This window comes from Nicotiana tomentosiformis, chromosome 2 (genome assembly GCF_000390325.3).
Source record: "Nicotiana tomentosiformis chromosome 2, ASM39032v3, whole genome shotgun sequence".
In the NCBI taxonomy this organism is placed as follows: Eukaryota; Viridiplantae; Streptophyta; class Magnoliopsida; order Solanales; family Solanaceae; genus Nicotiana; species Nicotiana tomentosiformis.
In genome coordinates this window covers 12,196,572-12,218,165 of record NC_090813.1, presented here as the reverse complement: position 1 = coordinate 12,218,165, position 21,594 = coordinate 12,196,572, and the positions used below count along the sequence as shown (strand labels likewise).

Genomic DNA, 21,594 nt, shown 5'->3' with positions numbered 1-21,594 from the left:
GCCATTGAATCGCTCCGTCTGGCCATCAGATTGCAGATGAAAACTTGAGCTATGACTCAATTTTGACCCGAGGCACTTAAAGAGTTGGGTCCAAAAATTGCTAGTTAAGCGTGGTCGCGATCACTAACAATGTCTTTAGGTAGGCCCCAATATTTGACGACATGAGAGAAGAATAGTCGAGCCGTATCTTCTGCTGATATATATTGTGGGGCTGCTATAAAGGTAGCATACTTGGAAAACCGATCCACCACAACCAAGATAGTTGTGAGATCTCCGACCTTGGGCAATCTGGTGATGAAGTCCAGGGAAACGCTTTCCCAAGGTCTTTTGGGGACAGCTAGTGGTTCCAAGAGCCCTACCTGCGTCAAGCGGTCTGACTTATCCTTCTGGCATACTAGACAAGTCTTCACATACTGAGCGACGTCATCGACCATTTGAGGCCAATAATATGCACGGCGAAGTAATGCCATGGTGCGTTCCTCGCCGGGATGACCGGCTCACAAAGTATCGTGGCATTCCGCAAGAATAGCCCGTTGCAGATCTCCTCCTTTAGGAACATAAAGTTGGTTCCCTTTTACCTTCAGGAAACCATCTTCGGTGTAGAACTGGCGAGTCTTGCCATGTCCTACCAAGTCAACCAAATACTGTGCAGCAGGATCCTTGATGAGTAGATCCTGTATCTGGTCTTTTATGGTGGTGGTTACTTCGCTTCCCTTTAGGGCGGTGAGTACACGCATCGATGCTAGATCAGCTCTCCGACTGAGTGCATCAACAACATGATTGGTCTTTCCACTTCGGTACTCCAGGTTGAAGTGAAATTCCGCTAGGAGTTCCTGCCACCTAGCCTGTCGACCATTCAGCTTTGGCTGGGTCATGAAATGGCTAATGGTTGTGTTGTCTGTCTTGACAACAAATGGGGCTCCCAGTAGATAATGCCTCCAAAGGCGTAAGCAATGAACGACAACCAATAATTCTTTCTCATGGGCGGCATAGCGGCGCTCTGCATCCTTTAGTTTCCGGCACTCGTACGCTACGGGATGCCCTTCTTGTAGCAATACTCTACCAAGTGCATAGTCGGAGGCATCCGTTTGTACTTCGAATGGCTTGGCCAAGTCAGGGAGGGCCAAGACTGGTCTACTAGACATAGCCATCTTCAATGCGTCGAAGGCCTCTGCCCGCTTGGGGCCCCAATCCCACGGGGTGGCCTTCTTGAGAAGTTCTGTCAGTGGCACTGCAATGAGGGAGTAACTTTTCACAAAACGCCGATAGAAATTGCATAGACCAAGGAACGACCTAAAGGCATGGATATCCTTAGGAGGCAGCCATTCTGTAATGGCCTGAATCTTCTACTGGTCCATCTTGATCCTCCCTTCCTCGATGACATGTCCGAGGAAGTCAATTTGTTTCTGAGCAAAGGAGCACTTGGATAGCTTCGCATATAATTTGTGCTCCCGCAATCGGGCTATGACCTTCTGCAAATGCTCCAGGTGTTCTTCCAGTGTCTGGCTATATACCACAATGTCATCCAAATAAACCACGATGAATTCATCAATGTATTCTCGGAAGACTTGGTTCATCAAGGTGCAAAATGTGGCTGGCGCATTAGTCAAGCCAAAGGGCATAACCAGGAAGTCGTACGACCCATATCTTGTCACACAGGTCGTCTTGTGCTCATCACCATCTGCAATTCGAACTTGCCAATAACCTGTCCTCAGGTCTATTTTGGTGAATACCGTCGCACCACCCAGTCTATCAAACAAGTCTGCCATTAGCGGAATAGGGTACTTGTTTTTCACGATGATTTTGTTTAGAGCCCGGTAATCCACGCAGAGTCGTAAACTACCATCATGTTTCTTTTGGAATAGCATAGGGGACCCGTATGGGGACTTGGAGGGCACGATGATCCCTGTGTCTAGCATTTCCGTCAATTGTCTCCGAAGCTCAGAGAGTTCAGGTTGTGACATTCTATACGGCGCCAGGGCAGGTGGCTTCACACCCGGCACCAACTCAATCTCATGGTCCACAGTTCACCTAGACGGAAGACGCTTTGGCATGTCTTGTGGCATGATGTCTTCAAATTCCAGAAGCAACTCCTTCACGGGTGCAGGAATGGGACCCGAGGAGTGTTCTATATCTTCTATGCAGAGGGTATCCAGGAACGTGGGTTCATGTCTTTTTACCCCCCTTCTTCAACTGCAAGGCCGAGATGTTCTCGGCTGCCATCTTCATGGAAATGCACGGAATAATGCAGGGCTTGGCCCTATTTGCTCCCATCATCAGTAGCATGTCTGCATACGGTGCGGGCATGGTATTGGTCTGTCTCAGTAATTCCAACCCCACTATTATCTCAAAGTCATCTATGATCACTACGCGTAAGTTGAACTTTCCTTCATAAGGGCCAAGCTTCACTGGTACTTCTTTGGCTATTCCACCCACTGGTTGAGGTGGTGAGTTGATAGCCTTCACACGACCTTTGCCCTTTCCTACAACTAGTCCAAGGCGCTCCACCTGAGTTGAGGCTAAGTAGTTGTGGGTGGCACCCGTATCTATCATTGCCCGAATGGGCTTGCCATTTACCTTCATGTCAACGAACATTAAGGTCCTCTCTTGATGAGGAGGAGTCCTCTCATTCGCCTTCTTTTTTCCTTTCCTGGCAATTGGACAGGGGTCCTTCTTCTTGTGGATACCGGCACTGGTTCCCGTTAAGGGCTCAGAAATGGAGCCAACAATTGCATTGAATGCACCTACTAGCTCGGTCAGGTCCGCATCATCGGCATCGTCATCTGTTCAATCCTCAAAAGCTTGATGGGCGTTCATCTGTGCATGTGGGCATTCATTATTCCAATGTGGTCCGCCGCAATGACGGCATCCTGAGGGTGGCTTCCTCCCCCGATCATTGTTGTTAGATGCAACACTAATACTGCCTGAAGAATGAGTCTTAGATTTGGGTGCACTCCAGTCTCCTCCACTTCTACTAGGGCCACCATTGTTTGGCTGGCCCCCTTTGTATCCTCCTCGGACAGGCTGTTGAGGCCTATCCTTCCGGGCTTCCACTTGGTAATCCCCAAGGCATTCTGCTGCTTGGATTGCCTTAGGCAACGTGTCTACCCTTTATCTCTGCAACTCCATCCGGGCATAAGGTTTCAACCCTTCCAGGAAGGTAAAGAGTTTGTCTTTGTCCCCCATGTCACGGATGTTCAGCATGAGCGCACAGAATTCCCGCACGTAATCTCGCACTGATTTGGTCTGGCGGAGCTCCCGTAACTTTCTCCTGGCATTGTACTCAACATTTTCGGGGAAGAACTATAGGCGTATGGCTACCTTCAGTTCTGCCCATGTCTCGAGGGCATCTTCACCAGCCTTGATGGCTTCGTACTTCACCCGCCACCAGAGTTTGGCATCACCCTGAAGATACATGGCAGCCGTTGCTACCTTCTTAGCTTCTTCTAGGCCTCCCACGGCATCGAAGTATTGCTCGATATCGAAAATGAAATTTTCCACTTCTTTGGCATTCCGAGCTCCACTGTATGGCTTTGGCTCAGGAATTTTCAGCTTTTGCGCCATAGGGGCGAGGTTCACACCACCCCCAAATTGGTTTCCGCCTCCTCGAAGTAGGCCTTGTAAAGCAGCATTGACAACGTTGAGCTGGCCTATCAAGTTGTCTATAGTTTGTTGCATGGCAGTCACCCTATCTGCCTCTTGTTCCCTGTTGGCTAAATCCTCGGCACGCTCCTGCTGGAGGACCTCAAATTTACCAAAAATTTCAGCCGCCTCTGTGGCTGCCGTTTGCCGGTCTCCTTTAGAGTCGCGACTGATGTTTTCTATGTCAACTTCGGCCTGGATCAGTCTGCGGTCCAGGTCGTCTAACCTTTGCACTAGGTTGGTCTTTAGGTCAGGCACCATTTCCACGATGGGCCGTAATGCGTCAACCGTTCCCTCAAGGGTCGCGATGTGATCCCCATAATTCACCATGGTCAGAAATGGTGGTAATTGCAATGTAATCCCTCGTCCGATATCGAGCCTAGGCTCTGATACCAACTGTTACACGGCGCCTTCCTGAAGTTCCTTGGAAGGGTGACGTAAGGCTAAGCAACCGATGTCAGTATGGTTGCTGTCCGCCAAATGAGGTCCCCTCCATACGCTAGACTAGATTGTCAGTGCCGTACGGGAAAACCAATATCATGAGCAATTGAAAGAGAGCAGAAAAGAGAATTGAGAATGAAAGAAAGCTTGATTGCATTGAATGAAAGCTATTATAGAAAAACAAGATGGTGTCGGGGGGAGAGACACCAGTACAGAGAATTGTTTGCTTGCTTAAAAGTTTTGATTGCTTGGTCCCCCTTAATAATGCTTAAAAAAAATAAACCAAAGTTACATGACTAGACCTATGAAAGCTGAAAAATCACACTTAAAGATAATGCAGCAAAACTACTCTATATTTACAATGAAAAAGACTTAGTCTTCTACAAAGCAGCAACAAGTCCGTTGGCAGCAACTTTGTCTTTAGCATCAGGGTCTGCACGCGCGGCGCTGTTGGCATCTGCGTGTGGCTGGGCGCTGGCGATGGCTATCGGTGGGGCGACAGAGGCACATACGCGCTTGTCACTTAGAGCTGCCGAGACCATGGGGCCGACCATGATAACGGGCATTGGGAGGCTGGCCAGGACGCCACGGGGCGCGTCCAAGGGGTCATGGGGCATGGTTGGAAAGCCGCCCATGACATTACTTATGCGATCGCGTAGCACAATTAACGTGCCTAGATTCTGCCTTCCTTCCTTCTATGTGATCGCAACTGGTCCCTTGCGTTCGTAGTGCACTGGGAGTTTACCTTCCGCGATCGTGTGCCTATCTTCGCGAATGCGAAGGGTAAAACTCACTACTTACAATTTCCTCTTCGCGATCGCAGGAATGGCTTCGCGATCGCGAAGCACAATGCACCAGATGACAGCAGAAGCTCAAAAATCAGATTTTCTAAGTTCAAAATTATCCCATAACCTATCCGAAACTCACCCGAGCCCCGGGACTCCAAACCAAACATGCACACAAGTCCTAAAATATCATACGAACTTGCTCGCATGATCAAATCGATAAAATAACACCTAGAACTACGAATCAGATACCAAATCAAAGGAAATTTTCAAGACAACTTTAAAACTTATATTTTTACAATCGGACGTCCGAATCACGTCAAATCAACTCCGATTCTCACCAAATTCGGCAGACAAGTCATAAATATTATAGTGTACCTATACCGAGCTCCGAAACCAAAATACAGACCCGAGGTCAATAAATCCAACATCAGTAATTTCTTAGAAATCATTAAGCTTTCAAGCTTTTAATTTTTTATCAAAATTCCATAACTCGGGCTAGGGACCTCGGAATTTGATTTCGGGCATACGCCCAAGTCCCAAATCATGATACGGACCTACCAAAATTTTCAAAATACTGATCCGAATCCGTTTGCTCAAAATATTGACCAAAGTCAACTTAGTTGAGTTTTAAAGCTCTATTTCCCATTTTTCACATAAAAACTTTCCGAAAAATTGTACGGACTGCGCACACAAGTCAAGGAATGATAAATGGTGCTTTTTGAGGTCTTAGAACACATAATTACTTATTAAATTTAAAGATGATATTTTGGGTCATCACAGATAAATATTCTCAAAGAATTCAGCATTATCTGAGTCGATTACCGTATTAATATGAATGTCGGGATTTTCTGATTTATGAACCAGAAAATGATATGCCTTACTATTTATTACATATCCAATGAAAACACAATCCTTCCGGTCCGATATTTATCATTTTGGGTTTAGGAACTTGCACTTTAGCTAAGCACTCCCACACTTTAAATTATTTAAGTTGGATTTCCTTCCATTCCATTTTTCATTTGGAATGAATTGCGTCTTGCTATGGAAAACTCGACTGAGTATTCCGTTATCTGTAAGAATAACTCCGCCCCAAGTTCTGGGGTAAACGAGAACTTATCAACAAAGCATTCATTATCTCCTTTAACGTTTTATTCTTTCTTTCTGCAATTCCATTGGAGTGACTAAAGGGCTGTCATTTGATGAATAATACCATATTCCAAACGTATTTCTTCAAAAGGAGATTCACATTCATTGCCCCTATTACTTTGTAGATCCAACCATATGAAATCTTGATTGTATCACGACAGAGTTAGAATTAATAAACGGTGAAGTTTTTAATCTTCAAATTGAGTAATATCTAACCCAACTAGATTTAGTAAACGGTGAAGTTTTTAATCTTCAAACCAATCTGACACAACCATAATTTTTTATACAGTGAAGTATTTTATTTTCACAACGAATAATATATCGGAGTAGAAATTACTGAGATTTTAATCTCCAAAATGAATAGAAAGTCACTACTTAGACTTTAATCACCGACAAATGAGTAAAAAGTCACGAAGACTTCAATCTCAATGAACGAGTAGAAAATCACGCAGATTTTAATCTCGAAGCAGGAGTAGAAAATTACGGAGATTAGTCTCCATAATAAGTAGAAAATCACGAGGATTTTAGTATCCAAAACAGGGATAGAAAATTACAAATTCAAATGGCTTTCCAACTAAACCATTGTAACCCCTAGGCAATTTAATAGTTTGATATATTGTTCTCTTCTTTGATACAGATAAACTTTTCATCTTCATGATCTCAAAATTATTTTTTTCAAGTATCATGTAAGCTTAACTCATACTTACAAACTTAAATACATCATTTATATGGTTTCATACCGGCTAACAAACTACGTTCGACAAACCAATTTTATTTGGTAAATAAAATAATAAACTTTTCCTTAACAGTATGTTATCCTTGTCATAACCACATGCAAATATATATTTTGAGATCACTATATAATAAACTTCTATCCTAAACCAAGATTTTATAAATCGCCAAAGGATAGGAAAAATGAGTAGAGTAAAGAAAGTAGAACCCGATTTTTATTCCTATAGGGCCATTTTGAATCATCACCTTCACAACGTTGATCTCATCGTCACAGATTCTAACTTTCCTTCCATGAGTATCATTCGCTTTTGAAAATCAATTAAGTAGAATTTGGCAGAATTGTTCTCACAAATCCCTTTTGCTTATGAAACTCTTCTCTTGTTAACAACACAAGGATTTGGATGGGCTCCAACTAAATTTTGATTAGTGATGCTAATTAGTGCCCTTCCAATGTGTCTCCTTACCGCCCCAATCACCTCGAACGTTCGCAGTTTTATATGTAATGATAGGGACCGAGTATTTGGTGATTTTGACAACAACGTGATCAACCCACACGCTGTTTTCATTCTTTGCCGTTTTCCAAACCCTTGGATTATGGAAAAAATGGAAGAAACAATGCATTCTCCAAGAGAGTAAATTTGATACCAAAATAGTTTCTTCCATTGAGTAGTCTTGAGAGTGAACCCTCAAAAAGTAAATACGCTATAACAAGATAGTAAATTGTCGGTTCCAAAAACTTATTGGAGAAAGGAAGCACCGATTGGAAATTAGCTTATTTGCTGATGATGTAATTTTTAAATAAACCAAGGGAATATATTGCTTATCTCCATGCCTGAACCAATTTAAGGCATTTGCATTTTCCAACATAAATTCAACCCGTCTAATTTGCATCTCAGGATTGACTTGCTTGTTATAACAGTAAGCAAAGTTGAATTGTAGCCTAGACATAGCGAGCGGCAAACGTCCATGTAGCAGTCCATACGATTGCATTGTTTCACCGAGAAAGCCATTACTATGTAACACAGTAACAGTGAGTACACACGAAGTAAATTCAATAATTTGTTACTTTCGTGTTCCATTTCTGTAAATTGTAATCGCCACAATACCAACGATTACCTTACGAACACACAATTTACTTTATCAGATTACATTAAATTCCTTAAGATTGTTTGTAAACTATGTCCAATTTAGAGAAGCGACGAAACATTAGTTCACTAAAATAAAACAGAAAAATATTTTCGAGCCCACAAGTTTCTTGTGTGTCCTTAAGGAATTTCATCCCCTCACAGTTGCCCTAGGTTTTAGATTAGTTCTTTCCAGGATAGAACAGAATAACTATTCTGTGATAGCGGCACTACAAATCACATAATTTCAGCGAACTCAACAAACGGAGCAAATCACACTTGACACTTATGTTTATTTGAAAAAATAATGCAACAATATAGAAAAAAAAGGGGAGAAGTTTTTTAGACTTTTCATATCTGAAAAATGAGGCTAAGCCTCTAAATTTATAGAATGAAAGGGTGAGATAAAGATGTACAATTCAAAAGGTGCCTGTTTTATTTCTCATTCACGAAATCTAATAAGATTCACTAAAGAGGGTAAAGTATTTCCTATCAAAATCCGAAATATTTTATTAAGTACATAGGAATCTCAACCCTTGACAATAGAGAGGAAGAGTTTTGAATCTCCTTTCATAACTCAATAGCCTTTGAGGCTTCCAACGACATACTTGACTAAGAATTTTATTAGTGTATTATAGGGGTGGCATGTGGGCCGGTTAGGACCGGGAACGGCCCAGGACCATAAGCTCAAATTGGCGGTGGGCCTAAACGGTCCTAATCGGATAGGATCGAGACCGTGAGGAGGTGGGCTGGGTAGTGGGCCGGTTCTATAGGGAAGGCCCGCGAGACCAGGACCGTTTGGGACCGGGACCGGGTGAGAAGTGGGCCGGTTCAAGCGGTCCTAAACGGGCCTATCCGGGTCCAACGGATAATTTTTTTTTAAAAAAATTGACCGTTTGGCCATTTAAAAACTAGCCATTTGGTCTGCTAAAATAGCCGTTGGCTATTTATAAAATAGCCATTTAACCCCCCCAAACTTTGTTTTAACCCCAAACTTTTTATAATTACATTTTTTTCCTATTTTTAACTATAAATACCCCCTCATTCTTTTATTTTGTCACAAAATCATCAATCTCTCTCTAATATTCTTCTATAATTGCTTACTTAATTGTTATATTTTGTGCAAAATTGTGAAGTTGGTGAATTGAAGTTTTCAAGTCTTCAAGTCTTCAACGATAATTAATTTTCAACAAGTTATTCGTCAATTCGGTAAACTCGTTCCAACTCTTAAGTTTTAATATTATAGTTTTGTTTGTTTTATTTACTTTGCTTGATTAATTAAGATGGCTTATTCCTTAAAAAAAATATTTAGTAAAAATAAAGAAAAATCCAAGAGTGGTGAATCTAGTGGCCAATCTGTTCCTCCTCCACTTCCCCCGGCTCCTCGACCCAAACCTGTTACCCGTCCTACACCTCCTATTCTTGATAGCGATAATAGTTTATTATAATTTATCGAGAGTCAATTTTGCCATAATATTGTACCCGGTGAACAATTAAACCATGAATATATGAATACTCTTTATGGTAATCCAACTATTGACGTAAATGATGATGAAGAAATAGATTTTGATGAAATACAACCGGATGACGATACACCCACTAGTCTTGCTCCTGAAGTTAACCCAACTAATAATAATCCAAATGATGCCCCATCTGACCCTCCTGTTACTGCCCCTACTTTTTCTAGACAACCTTCTAAACGGGCAGAAACATCTCTTGTTTGGCCATTTTTTACTCAACTAAGAGAAAATAATAGGGCTAAGTGTAAAACTTGTGGCAAAGAGTTAGTTTTTAAATATGTTGGAAGTCGGAGGATGATGCTTCGCCTGGAAGCGGTGATGACCAAGCTTCTTTTCCGCCACCACCAACGGAAATTCCTCCGGACCTTGAAGGATTTATGAAATTTGTAAGAGACACCATGTAAATTAATATGTAACTTGTATTTTGGCACATCTTGATTAGTTTATTTTTCTTCTCAATGGTGGTATTAGCACCTTATTGTGCTCATTCCATAGGGGGGAGGAAGACTAAGAAAGATATTACCATGATTTTTTAATGCTATAATAAAATTATAACACATTGCTTTGAATATCTCTTTAAAATATTTTTGTCTTTTTATATATCTTAAGCTGTATATATAGTATAATATAGTATATACTATATATATAAAAACTATATTCGATATATATATATATATATATATATATATATAAAAAAAATCTTAAGATGTATATATAGTATATAAATCGAATATAGCTTATATATATTAAGATGTATATATAGTAAATCGAATATATATATATATATATATCTTAAGATGTATATATAGTATAGTATAGTATAGTATAGTATATATATAAGCTTATATATATATATCGAATATAGCTTATATATATACTATACTATACTATATATACATCTTAAGATATATATATATATATATATATATATGTGACAATTCTATAATATAATTTACAAATTGACTTAGATATTTTTATTACCATTTTTTCTCTCTAACTTGTATAAAAAAAATTTAAAAATAGAAGTATCCGTTGGGCCCACTTAGGCCCGCTTAGGCCTGGGACCGTTAGTTCGTGGTCCCGGTCTCGGGCCGGTTCCAACAAGAAGCCCGCGAAACCCGAGACCGCTTAGGACCGACCCGCCTAGGACCGGCCCACTTAGGACCGGGCCCGCGAAGCCCACTTAGGACTGGGCCCGGCCCACATGCCACCCCTAGTGTATTATATTCTTTAATAATAGATTAATTACATTATCTTTCAGTTTCCATATTTTGACTTACAATAAATAGTTTATACGTACTCCATCGGTTTACTTTTACTTGTTCAGTATACTAAAAATAGATTTTTCACTTTTACTTATCACATTTTGCATATTAAGAGAAGACAATTTCGTTTTTCCTGTTATACTCACATTATTAATTATTCATTTCAAATTATTTTCTCAAATCCATTAAAAATATGCATCAATTAATATGAATATCATGATAAATTATACACTTCATTTATTATTTTTTAAGGGATATATAAAATTCATAGGGGACAAGTAAAAGTGAATGGAAGAAGTACGTGTTATGTTAGTAGAATACGTTGACGTGATGGTATAGCAAAATTATACATTGGATTTAACACACTGATAAGGTAAATTTTTCCATTGGCCATAGATAGATGCATGTACAACAATTAGAAACGTCACACATCTCGGCCTACCTACTGTTTAGGTGACCCCAACTAGATCCTGTTCGGGCATTTACTCAATTTTGGTTGGCAAAATTCAGAAGTGGACCCAAGATTAGGTGAGCGCTGTCATATTCAATACTTCTTTCGCTCTGTTTTAATTGATTTTAGACTTTTTTTAGTCTAAAATATTTATTTTTTTTAGGAATTAACTTCTTCTTTTTAAAATTTTCTTTTGAACAAGAGCCTATAAATAGTTTGTTATATTTTCAACGAGCAAATTAAGATTAATACGATCAATTTTATTATTAATTAATACTAAAAAGTGAATTCATTAATATGTGTGAAATGAGCAAAAAATTCACTTATAGAGCATAGAGAGTATAAATTTATCACTATTCATAAAGATTGATACAATAATCTCTATTAATATCATACTACTTCATACTTGCAAGTACCTAAGAAGAATTTTCCGAAATTTTCGGGTGATCAAATTACTTAATTGGGAGTGTCAATTCGAAATAAACTTTGTACATGGTTACAAAGCAACATAAAAATTAAGTTACAATTATTAATAATTCAAAAAAAAATTAGAAAGTCACGATCAAATATTTTTTTAACTCTTCAATACAAATATCACATAAAATCATAAAATGAAACAGATGAATGCAATCAGTAAAACATAAAAACATGGCAGTGTCAAGGAACTTGTTTGTCATGCTGCAAAGGCAAGAGATAAGCGTGCAGAATGAGAGGTAGCAATGGGTGGCTTATTATTAGCTCTGGCCACTGGCCTACTACTCACATGTCCTGCCGCAGATATTAATGGCAACGGTGGACCCTCGGCCGATACAAATTTCACCGGTTTTGGTCCGACATTTACCGCTTTCTCATGCCGACAACTCAACAATCCACTCCCCTTCCACTTTCCTCCGTCGCCGCCGCCGCCACTGAAAAGTCTCATATTCGCCACGTTGTCAATTTCAGAGATAGAGGAATAATTAGTAATACTAGCACGGTCGAAACCTTCAGCTGTAGTAACACTCCAATCGATACTAACTTCGCTAGGTGCGTAACACTCTGTAGCTGCAATGCTCGGGGTAGCTGGTTCGTCGAGTGAATTTCGTTGGCGGTACATAGGACAAGAAGTTGCTATCGAAGTAGAAAAGCTCTCGATTTCAAACAAATCGGAGCTTGCGTCACTGGCAACGTCATCGTCTGTTGCTGTCACGCGCGAAATCGGGCTTCCTGGGAACGGGAAATTGCATTCTGTTGATTTTCTTGAAGATGGTTGAAAAACTTCTAGTGAATCTCGGGCCGGTTCTTCTAATATTGGGGAAATGGACCTTGTTGGTGGAGGTTTGATTCCGAATTTAGCTTGTGTTGATTGGTTCAAGATTGGGAATGAAAATCCCCCGGCAGTTTCAGTAAACGGCCTAACTGATGCCAACACGCGCTGTTGACATGCAATTGTGCTAGGCGTTACATGAGTCTCTGACTCTAATGATCTTCTCTGTATCGTTCCAATTTTATTTATTGACTCTAAAGGAGCGATATGGGCCTGTGACAGCTGCGGCCTCTGAGGATGTCCGTTTGAGTTTAGAATTGCTGCTCTCTGTTGTATTTCAGTCGAACTTTTCTGAGACGTGTTGGTAGCTTTTTCAAGTACCCTCTGAGTGTGTTTGACAGCAAAATTTTCCGTCCCAGTTTCCGTTCTAGGCTCCGAGTTAGTTTCCTCAACTTGTACCGATTTCTTCCCTGAGCAAGGACATTTTCGGCAGAAAAACCATTTACGAGTACTAAAAGAGCCTCTGTGTTTTTCATTAGGAGTATTTCTCAATGAAACTGCAATAGCTCCTGGAGGATTTGATAGTAAGCCAGTTTGGCTATTCCAACTCGCTTCAGATGAAGCAGTTGGAGTAGCACGAAAAGAATTGGCACGAAAGTTTCTTCCGTAGCCATTATCTACGGAAGAAACTGACGAAACTCGAGGAACTGAAGCTAATTCGGATTGATCTGCTAAGTTCTTTTGGGTTTCTGGAGGGGAATCATTGCTTTCACTGAAATATTTTTTTGCATCAAACACGTTTATTTCGGAATCTTCGGAGATATGTTCTTCTGGTTTGAGATAAGAGGAGAAAGATGCATCTTTTAGGATATGGTTTTGGACAAAGGATCTGTACTGCAGAGGACTTTCTGCTATAACAAGATTAGCAGGGTTCTGAGAGGATTTGTATTTTAAGGTTTTAACTGTTGTTGGGGAGTCCATCTTGCCCTTTTCTGGTTTACTTTGTACAACTACACAAAAGAGAGCTAGTTAGTACTATTATTTATACCAATTCTTGAGATAATATTTGCTTTTGAGAATTTTCTGGACCTCCTGCCATTTAATTTGGAGTTTTTTAAAAGAATCTTCTATTTTTATTTTCCAAATTTCAGATGTCAGTTATTGGAAATTTGGATTGGTCACTTTGATTTAACCCTATCTATACCCGGAATCACTCCCCTAGCGGTCATGCCATCACGCCGCAGAACTAGAGCTCGTGTAAAATCTTTTATTCCAGTCTAACAGCGGTAGGAAAAAAAGAGAGGAGTATGATGCATAAGATATTCCGCATTCACGCAGGGTTCGGGGAATGGCCGCACTCCAAGAGGTGTGATGTAGACATCATACCCTAATACAAGCATTAGTGACTTCTTCCAAGTCTTGAAATCTATATGTCATATGAAGGTATAAAAGTGGTAGAACATAACAAAATATTATGGACACTTAATATCGGAGACGGTAAACTCAGCCTCCCCTGAACGATTGGTGCAACAGTTAGGCGTTCTTAGATGAAAGAGTAGTCTTTCAAGATTGGTCGTTGTGTGTCACCATCTCACACCAGTTCTACACATTCAATTAAAGTTACCATAAAAAAACCACAGTGCAATCTACCAATTTAGACTATATATTTGCTTTGCATTATTTGTTTTAGGAAGTAGGTAAAATGTCCTATGCACATTAACTGGTAGTTATCATTTTCAAGTCCCATGTTCTAATAAATTAGCCAACTGTGGTTAGATAATGGAAATATATTATTCATCATCATTGTTAACACAAGAATTCTTTAATTGATGTTATTTGAGTGAAGAACCAAAAATTAATTTGTTCGATATACCTTGTAAGTTCATCAACTTTTTATTGTTCTTGTGAAAATATTATCTTTTGGGGTTTGTTGGTAGGAGTTGTAATTGAAAAGTGGTGAGTGGTTTTTGGGATCAGTTTCTTTATTTATCATGAGCAAAAAAATACCATGTTGTGGGAGGACAACATGATATCATATTGAATTTTTTTTAATTCCCATCCTCTTCGATCGCTGCTACAAATTTCTGAAATAAGGCAATGTGTAGAGGTTACTAATTATTTCTCCATTTTTTTTTATGAAGATGTTTACATTTAGGGGATATTGTTATTCTTCCTTTGATTCATTTAGAGATAATTTAATGTTTATTTTGATTAACTGCAAGCAAATTAATAGGTGTTAGATCTTTCAACTGATAATTTATGTGCTTGTCGAATTTGTGTCTTAATGAGTATGTGTTCCTTTTACTTTTTGAGTATATAATTACTCTCGTGTTAATAGTCTATGGAGAATATAACCTTTTTAGTTGACGGTTTATTGTTCCGCCTCTTTCATATAGGATTATGAAGTTGGGAAAAGCTAATTGCTTATATAATTGCAGTAATTAGTTTAAATATAGCTAATTAAGCTTTTGCAAACTCTTAAGTCTATTTCCAGCATTGTTTGCTTATTTAATTGTCTTTGGATTGAAATTATTGTGTATTAGTTTGCCTATAATACATGAGAAAGTTATCCCCTTAACAAAATTTGCACAACATAGGCTGGACGTCACATAATTTACTAAACTTTGCAAAAGGTATTATGAATACTATTATCAATTCTCTGTTGTACTTTTACCATTCTTTGAAATCATTTTTTCTTTGAATAAGTTATTAGGGTTTTCTCTACTCTCGAACAACATTTTACATAGTTATTTTTTAGATTATCAATATAAATTTTATATTCTGTATTCTATCGTTTACGTGAGCTTCTGAATTTATGCCCGTTAACAAATATTAGTATAAAATGTATGCAGGTTTTGTTCTTTTATTAGGTGCTTAGGATCTGAATTCGTTTCTGCGCATACAAACTTTAGATGTGGGGATGAATTAAATTTAAAATTTTAGAAAGGCATTATGAATTATTTTTTAAGTAGAATGAAATAAACGATCCAAGTTTGAAAAACAAGGTAGACCGTTGCATCAGTTCTTGTATTCATTCTATTAAACTTTCATAATTGCCTTTTAATAAGCCAAGGGAGTATGTCCATTTGTAATAAACATGTATGTATATGTTTGTATGTGTGTATATACATAACCTAACCTAATGGTGGTCTAAAAAATTGTCCATTTTATGGCATTCTTCATTTAAGATAATGTCTCTTCTCTGATTTTATTTTATTTTAAAAAAAAATTTAGTTAGGAAGTTCATGCAACTTTTAAATTTGTTGCCGTCAAATCCAGAGTTGGTGTACATTTTCTAATGATTTCCCTTTTAACTTAGTTGCTCCAGGGGAAACGAACTTATTATTTGCTTAAATAAGTGCACATTATCTAATTGTAAAATTGATATAAATATACAAGTCAATACTTTTTTACCACTATTTTTTTATAAAAAAAGATGATATATTTTTAACATGAAGTAAAATACATATGTGATACCATGAAGGCAGAAAACACAAATTGCACTAATACTGAGTAAGGTTGTGAAAATGCCAAAGAAGTGAAGACAATCGATATTATAGATGATTTATTTGTAGATGCACATGTAACTTCTTACAAATATTTTTATAATATACGTGCCTTTTTAATTATGTGTATACGTATATAATCTAATATATTGGTTGATGTTATATAGCATGCATATTATAGGTGCATTGTGAAGATAACGTAAATTACAAGTTCATCATATGCTTCTTGCAAAAAGGGTACTGCAAGAGAGAGGGGATGCAATACATAATAGTGCAACTTGTGGCAATTGTAACATATACAATGTTGATTATAAAGGGAGGTAAGGTTCATTGAAAAATTCTTTTCATGTTTCATGGAATAAAAGAGTTACTACTTTGTCTACAATGTTTTAAATATTTCTTAAAGTTTGAAGTTAGTAATAGAGAACGACTTATCGGTTTCGTACAACTCACTTTAAATATGACATATCTTTTCAAACAGATACTACAACCATGGCAAGGATGTCTAAACAAATGAAACATATGGAAGGAACATACACCAGAAAAATCGTCTATATGGAAGAATTAGATGAAATACGCTTCTTAATATGTTTGTACTTTATAAAATCAAATTAAGTAAACAAAAGGATCACATATATCTAATTAAATTTTAATTATTCATCTTTGTAGGTTTAAAGGATAACCAGTTATTTTGACCTCGACAAGAGTCACCATATGTCGATACACATTGAACATTCATAGAAAACTATATTTTATTTTTTATGTAAAAATATTTATTTAAAACTTTATTTAGTAATATTAATATTATTTTATAAAGCATATACTACATGATTCGGCATATACGTTCAATGCACGTGCCGCGAAATTAGTTATATTAAAAATGTGAAACTTCTTAGCGAAATATCGTTTGTCTTTTTTACCTTTAGGAATCATATTTTTAATTGGATAAAATTGTAAATACAAATAAGTTTTTTTTATAAAAAAATAAAATTGTCGTATGACAAAAAAGGAAAAGAAGAAAAGAACAAGTGGGAAGCTCCTCCTTCAATTAAAAAAGAATTAATAGGAGAATTAGTAGGACACTTATTATTTAATACCCCTATTACAGAGAAGTCAAAATTTCTGTACATTCAAAACGAAAAAGAATAAGAGAATAGCTAAATACAAAAAAAAGTTTTTTTTTCTAGAGAAAAAATAAAATTGCCGTATGACAGAAAAGGAAAAAGATGAAGAGAATTAGTGTGAAACTCCTCCTTCAATTGATATCCCTGGCAAAGAGTGATTGTTGTAGGTTAAGAAAAGAAAAAAGAATTATTAGGAGAATTATAAGCAGAAAATTTATTATTTAATAAGAAAAGTCGAAATTTCTGTACGTTCAAAAGGAAAAAGAATAAGAGAATAACTAAATACAAATATTTTTTTTTTTAGAAACAATAAAATTGCCATATGACAAAAGGAAAAAGATGAAGAGAATTAGTGTGAAACTCCTCCTTCAATTGATATCCCTAACAAAGAGTGATTGTCATAGGTTAAGAAAAGAAAAAAGAATTATTAAGAGAATAAGCAAGAAATTTATTATTTAATATCCCTATTAAATAGAAGTCAAAATAGCTGTAGGTTCAAAAGGAGAAAAAGAATAAGTACGAGATATATGAGTATTTAATACCCCTATTAAAGAGGTTTAAAAACAGGGTGATATGTCACGTCCTTAGTCGTTAACTAAGTACACGTGCGGCACTTGGCAACTCGCTCACGATCTTGCACAACTTGTTCACGCTCTTGCTATGCCAAGTCAGCCTTACTACCCTCAAAATCGTTAAGAGAATGGTAGAAAGAGCACAAGAGAATTGTTAAAGGAAGCTTTGTATTAGAGAAAACTTGAATTGTTTGCTTAGTGGATTACAAATGAATGACCCCCTTTATATACTAATCTTCTAGGGGCTAGTATGTAAATATTAATTGTTACACAAGTCCTTAATATTTACAAGATAAGGGCTTTCTCTAGAATACTCTACAAGCCTAGAAGATTCCAAGGATTTTCCTAACAAATCCATAGGGATCTAGGGTCTTCCAAAGGAAATGTCCATACCTCTCTAGAATCTTCTCACAAATGCTAGCCTTCCTCCTATATAAGCTTCCACATGGCATTAATATATGCCAAATATCGTCTATGTGGCACGATGACATGGCGGGTCATCACACTCTCCCCCACCTTATGTTGCAACGACCGCGGCGCAATGCTGCTGCATAAACTTTCAGACCTTATCTTTGAAATGCCATAAGTCTTCATATCATTCCCATGTGGCCTCCTCCGTTGATTTTCCCTTCCAATGGATGAGGAACATAGCAGTAGATTTTTGCCCTTGTTTTCACCTGGCGTGGTAATCCATGATAGTCTCAATCTCCCGATCATACGAGGCGGTGATAGTAATAGGCGTTCGACTTGATTGGCCCCTACTCGGATCATATGTCTTAAGCATGCTGGCATGGAAGATAGGGTAGATCTTAAGATACGATGGCATGTCAAGCTTGTATGGGATCTTGCCTACCTTGGCGATGATCTTAAATGGCCCCTCATACTTGCGAATCAAATTCTGATGCATGTCCGGTAGTGCCTTGAACTATCTTGGGTTAAACTTCACCATCACCATGTCCCCAACTCTATAGTCCGTGGGACGCCGCTTACGATCCGCAAACTTCTTCATCTTCTTAGCTGCCTTATCCAAGTAGAACTTAGCAGTGTCAAGCTGCTCCTCCCATCATTTGGCCATATAATAAGCCCCCAAACTCTTTCCCTTGAACGCGGCTGGTAATAAATGTGGAGTTTGTGATTGTTGTCCTGTGGCTAGCTCAAATGGTGTCTGCCCCGTGAACTCACTTCGCTGCAAGTTATAAGAGAATTGGGCGATGTCTAGGAGCCTTGCCTAATCTTTCTGATGCGCGCTTACATAATATCTCAAGTAGCATTCTAGTAAGGCATTGACCCGTTCCGTTTGTCCATCTGTCTTTGGGTGGAAACTAGTGGAAAAGTGCAGTTCTGTGCCAAGTATGTCGAATAACTCTTTCCAAAAGTTCCCAGTAAAGCAGGGGTCTCGATCACTGATAATATGCCTTCGTAAGCCCAATACTTAACCACGTTCTTAAAGAATAGCTTGGCGGCTTACTTGGTAGTGCAACCTGGTGAGGCGGGCATGAAGGTGACATATTTGGAAAATCTATCCACAACCACCATAATAGTACCATAACCCTCGGACTTTGGTAGGCAAGTGATAAAGTCCATAGTCACGCTCTCTCATGGACGCTCTGCAACTGGTAGTGGCTCCAAAAGTCCTCCGCGTTGTTGTTGCTCAACCTTGTCCTGCTGGCATACAAGACAAGTTTGCACATAACACTTTATGTCATCTCACATGCGTGGCCAATAGTAGACTGACTCGACCAAGGCCCTAGTGCGACGTTGGCCTGGATGACCAGCCCACATTGTGTCATGACTATCCCTTATGATCCGCCGTCTAATGTCTCCAAACTTAGGCACGTAGACTCGCCGACCCATGGTAAGCAATATGCCGTTTTCTACCCAAAAACGTCTCATCTTGCCCTGGTTGGCTAACTCGATAAGTTGTTTGGCTGCAGGACCATGTTGTATGCCTTCTTTTATAGCCTCATGAATGTCCCAACTTGCTGAAGGGATAGAAGCAAGCTCGACTTTCTAGCTCAAGGCATCAACTACAACATTACCTTTGCCCGACTTGTACTCCAGCACATAATCAAACTCGGCCAAGAAATCCTGCCACCTGGCCTATTTTGGTGTGAGCTTCTTCTGCGTCTGAAAGTAGCTAGTAGCCACGTTGTCAGTCTTGACCACGAACCTTGACCCGAGCAAATAATGTCGCCATGTACGAAGGCAATGCACAATGGCAGTCATCTCCTTCTCTTGCACCGTGTAACGTCGCTCCATCTCATTTAACTTGCGGTTCTCAAACGCTATGGGATGTTTATCCTACATCATGACACCCCCAATGGCATAGTATGAGGCATCTGTGTGCACCTCAAATGGCTTGGCAAAGTCAGGAAGCGCCAAGACTGGCTCCTCTGTTACAGCTGCCTTAAGGCATTCAAACGCCTTTTGACAATGCTCCGTCCAAACCCGTGGCTTATTATTCTTTAGAAACTCAGTCAATGGTGCAGCTTTTGGTGAGTAGCCACCGATGAAATGATGATAGTAGTTAACAAGGCCAAGGAAGGATCTCAACTCAGTTACCTTTATAGGTGCCTTCCACTCCTTGATAGCACGTACTTTATCCTCGTCCATGCGTATCTCGCCATTGCTAATAACATGTCCTAAGAAGTGCACCTTTGATTGTGCAAACTCGCATTTCTCCCTATTGATGTATAGCTCGTTCTCCCGTAAGACTTGGAAAACCTTCCTTAAGTGCTCCATATGCTCCTCCAAGGTGTTGATATAGATGACTATGTCGTATAGGTAAACTACCACGAATTGATCAAGGTAGGGATGAAAAATGTGATCGGTGCATTGGTTAAGTCGAAGGGCATCACCAACCATTCAAATGCTCCATATCTCGTGACACATGTTGTCTTTGGCTCATCCCCTTCTGCAATACAAACCTGGTAGTAGCCCTTGCGAAGATCCACATTAGTAAAGTACTTAGCTTGCCCAAGTCTATTGAACAAGTCAACAATGAGTGAGATCAGGTACTTATTCTTCACTGTGACCTTATTAAGTGCTCGGTAGTCTATGCACAAGCACAATGATCCATCCTTCTTCTTTTGGAACAATACCGGTGCGCCGAAGGGTGCCTTTGATGGGCGATTGTGACAAGCATCTAGCAGCTCTTTCAATTGTTTCCTGAGCTCCTCTAGCTCAGGCGGTGCCATACGATATGGGGAAAATGAAGGTGGCTTAGCCCCTGTGTCCAACTCAATCTTATGATCCACCTCTCGCCTAGGCAGCAAATGCTTAGGCAACTCCTCGGGCATGACGTCTTTGTTTTTCTTGAGCAACTTCTCTATGCAAGTCGGCAGTGTCTCTTGAAAACTCTTGTCTTCCTCCAGACTTGTGATGGTTGCCACGAACGTCGGCTCCCCCTTCTTGATCCCCTTGACAACCTGCATAGCTGAGAGTTGTGCTTGAATCTGTCCGTGTGGCATTGTCACTGTAGGTACCATGCAAGCTCCTTCTCGCTCCATAACCAAGAGATGTTGGAGGTAGGGGTCGATCAAAGTATGATAATGTCTAAAGAACTCTTGCCCCAATATAATCTCAAAGATATCTATAGCGGTTACGGTAAAGTCTGTCATACCTTTCCAAGTTCCAAATTTGACACCAACTCCATTGGCTACTCCACGAGCATTCTGTACCTCGATATTCACAGTCTTAACGCAAGAGTTGGTTGGATCAAGCATCAATTCTAGTCTCTTTGCGGCAGCCTCAGTCACGAAATTATGAGTTGCTCTAGTATCCACCATTGTACGAGCAGACTTGCTGCTGATGGTGAGATCCGTGTACTGATTGCTATTCTCGGTAGGTTGGATAGCTTTCTTCGTGACAACACCACATAATTCGATCATACCCAACTGTGCGGTTCCCGAACTCTCTTATTGCGGCTTCTCATTTCGTTCACGGACCATGGCACTGAGGCTCTTTAGATCGGGACAATTCCTGAAGCTGTGCGGCCCTCCGCATATGTAACATCCCTTCTTCTCGGCATGTGCCTT

General features: G+C 39.2%; 2 protein-coding genes across 2 annotated transcripts; both read right to left on the bottom strand.

Moving 5' to 3' along the window:
* Window positions 1–11,618: 11,618 nt before the first annotated feature.
* Window positions 11,619–13,464, bottom strand: LOC104107074 (protein PHYTOCHROME KINASE SUBSTRATE 4). Its single transcript, XM_009615772.4, has one exon. It carries the CDS (start codon window positions 13,334–13,336, stop codon window positions 11,783–11,785), a length of 1,554 nt encoding a protein of 517 aa, XP_009614067.1. The 5' UTR covers window positions 13,337–13,464; the 3' UTR covers window positions 11,619–11,782.
* A 6,394-nt stretch (window positions 13,465–19,858) lies between these two features.
* LOC108946998 (uncharacterized mitochondrial protein AtMg00860-like) lies at window positions 19,859–20,299 on the bottom strand. The gene has a single exon (XM_018774438.2). It carries the CDS (start codon window positions 20,297–20,299, stop codon window positions 19,859–19,861), a length of 441 nt encoding a protein of 146 aa, XP_018629954.2.
* Window positions 20,300–21,594: the final 1,295 nt, after the last annotated feature.

What these genes read in the sequence shown, in the direction of transcription:
- LOC108946998 (XM_018774438.2), bottom strand. Translation starts at nt 20,299, where the DNA reads ATGGAGCACTTAAGGAAGGTTTTCCAAGTCTTACGGGAGAACGAGCTA.
- LOC104107074 (XM_009615772.4), bottom strand. Translation starts at nt 13,336, where the DNA reads ATGGACTCCCCAACAACAGTTAAAACCTTAAAATACAAATCCTCTCAG.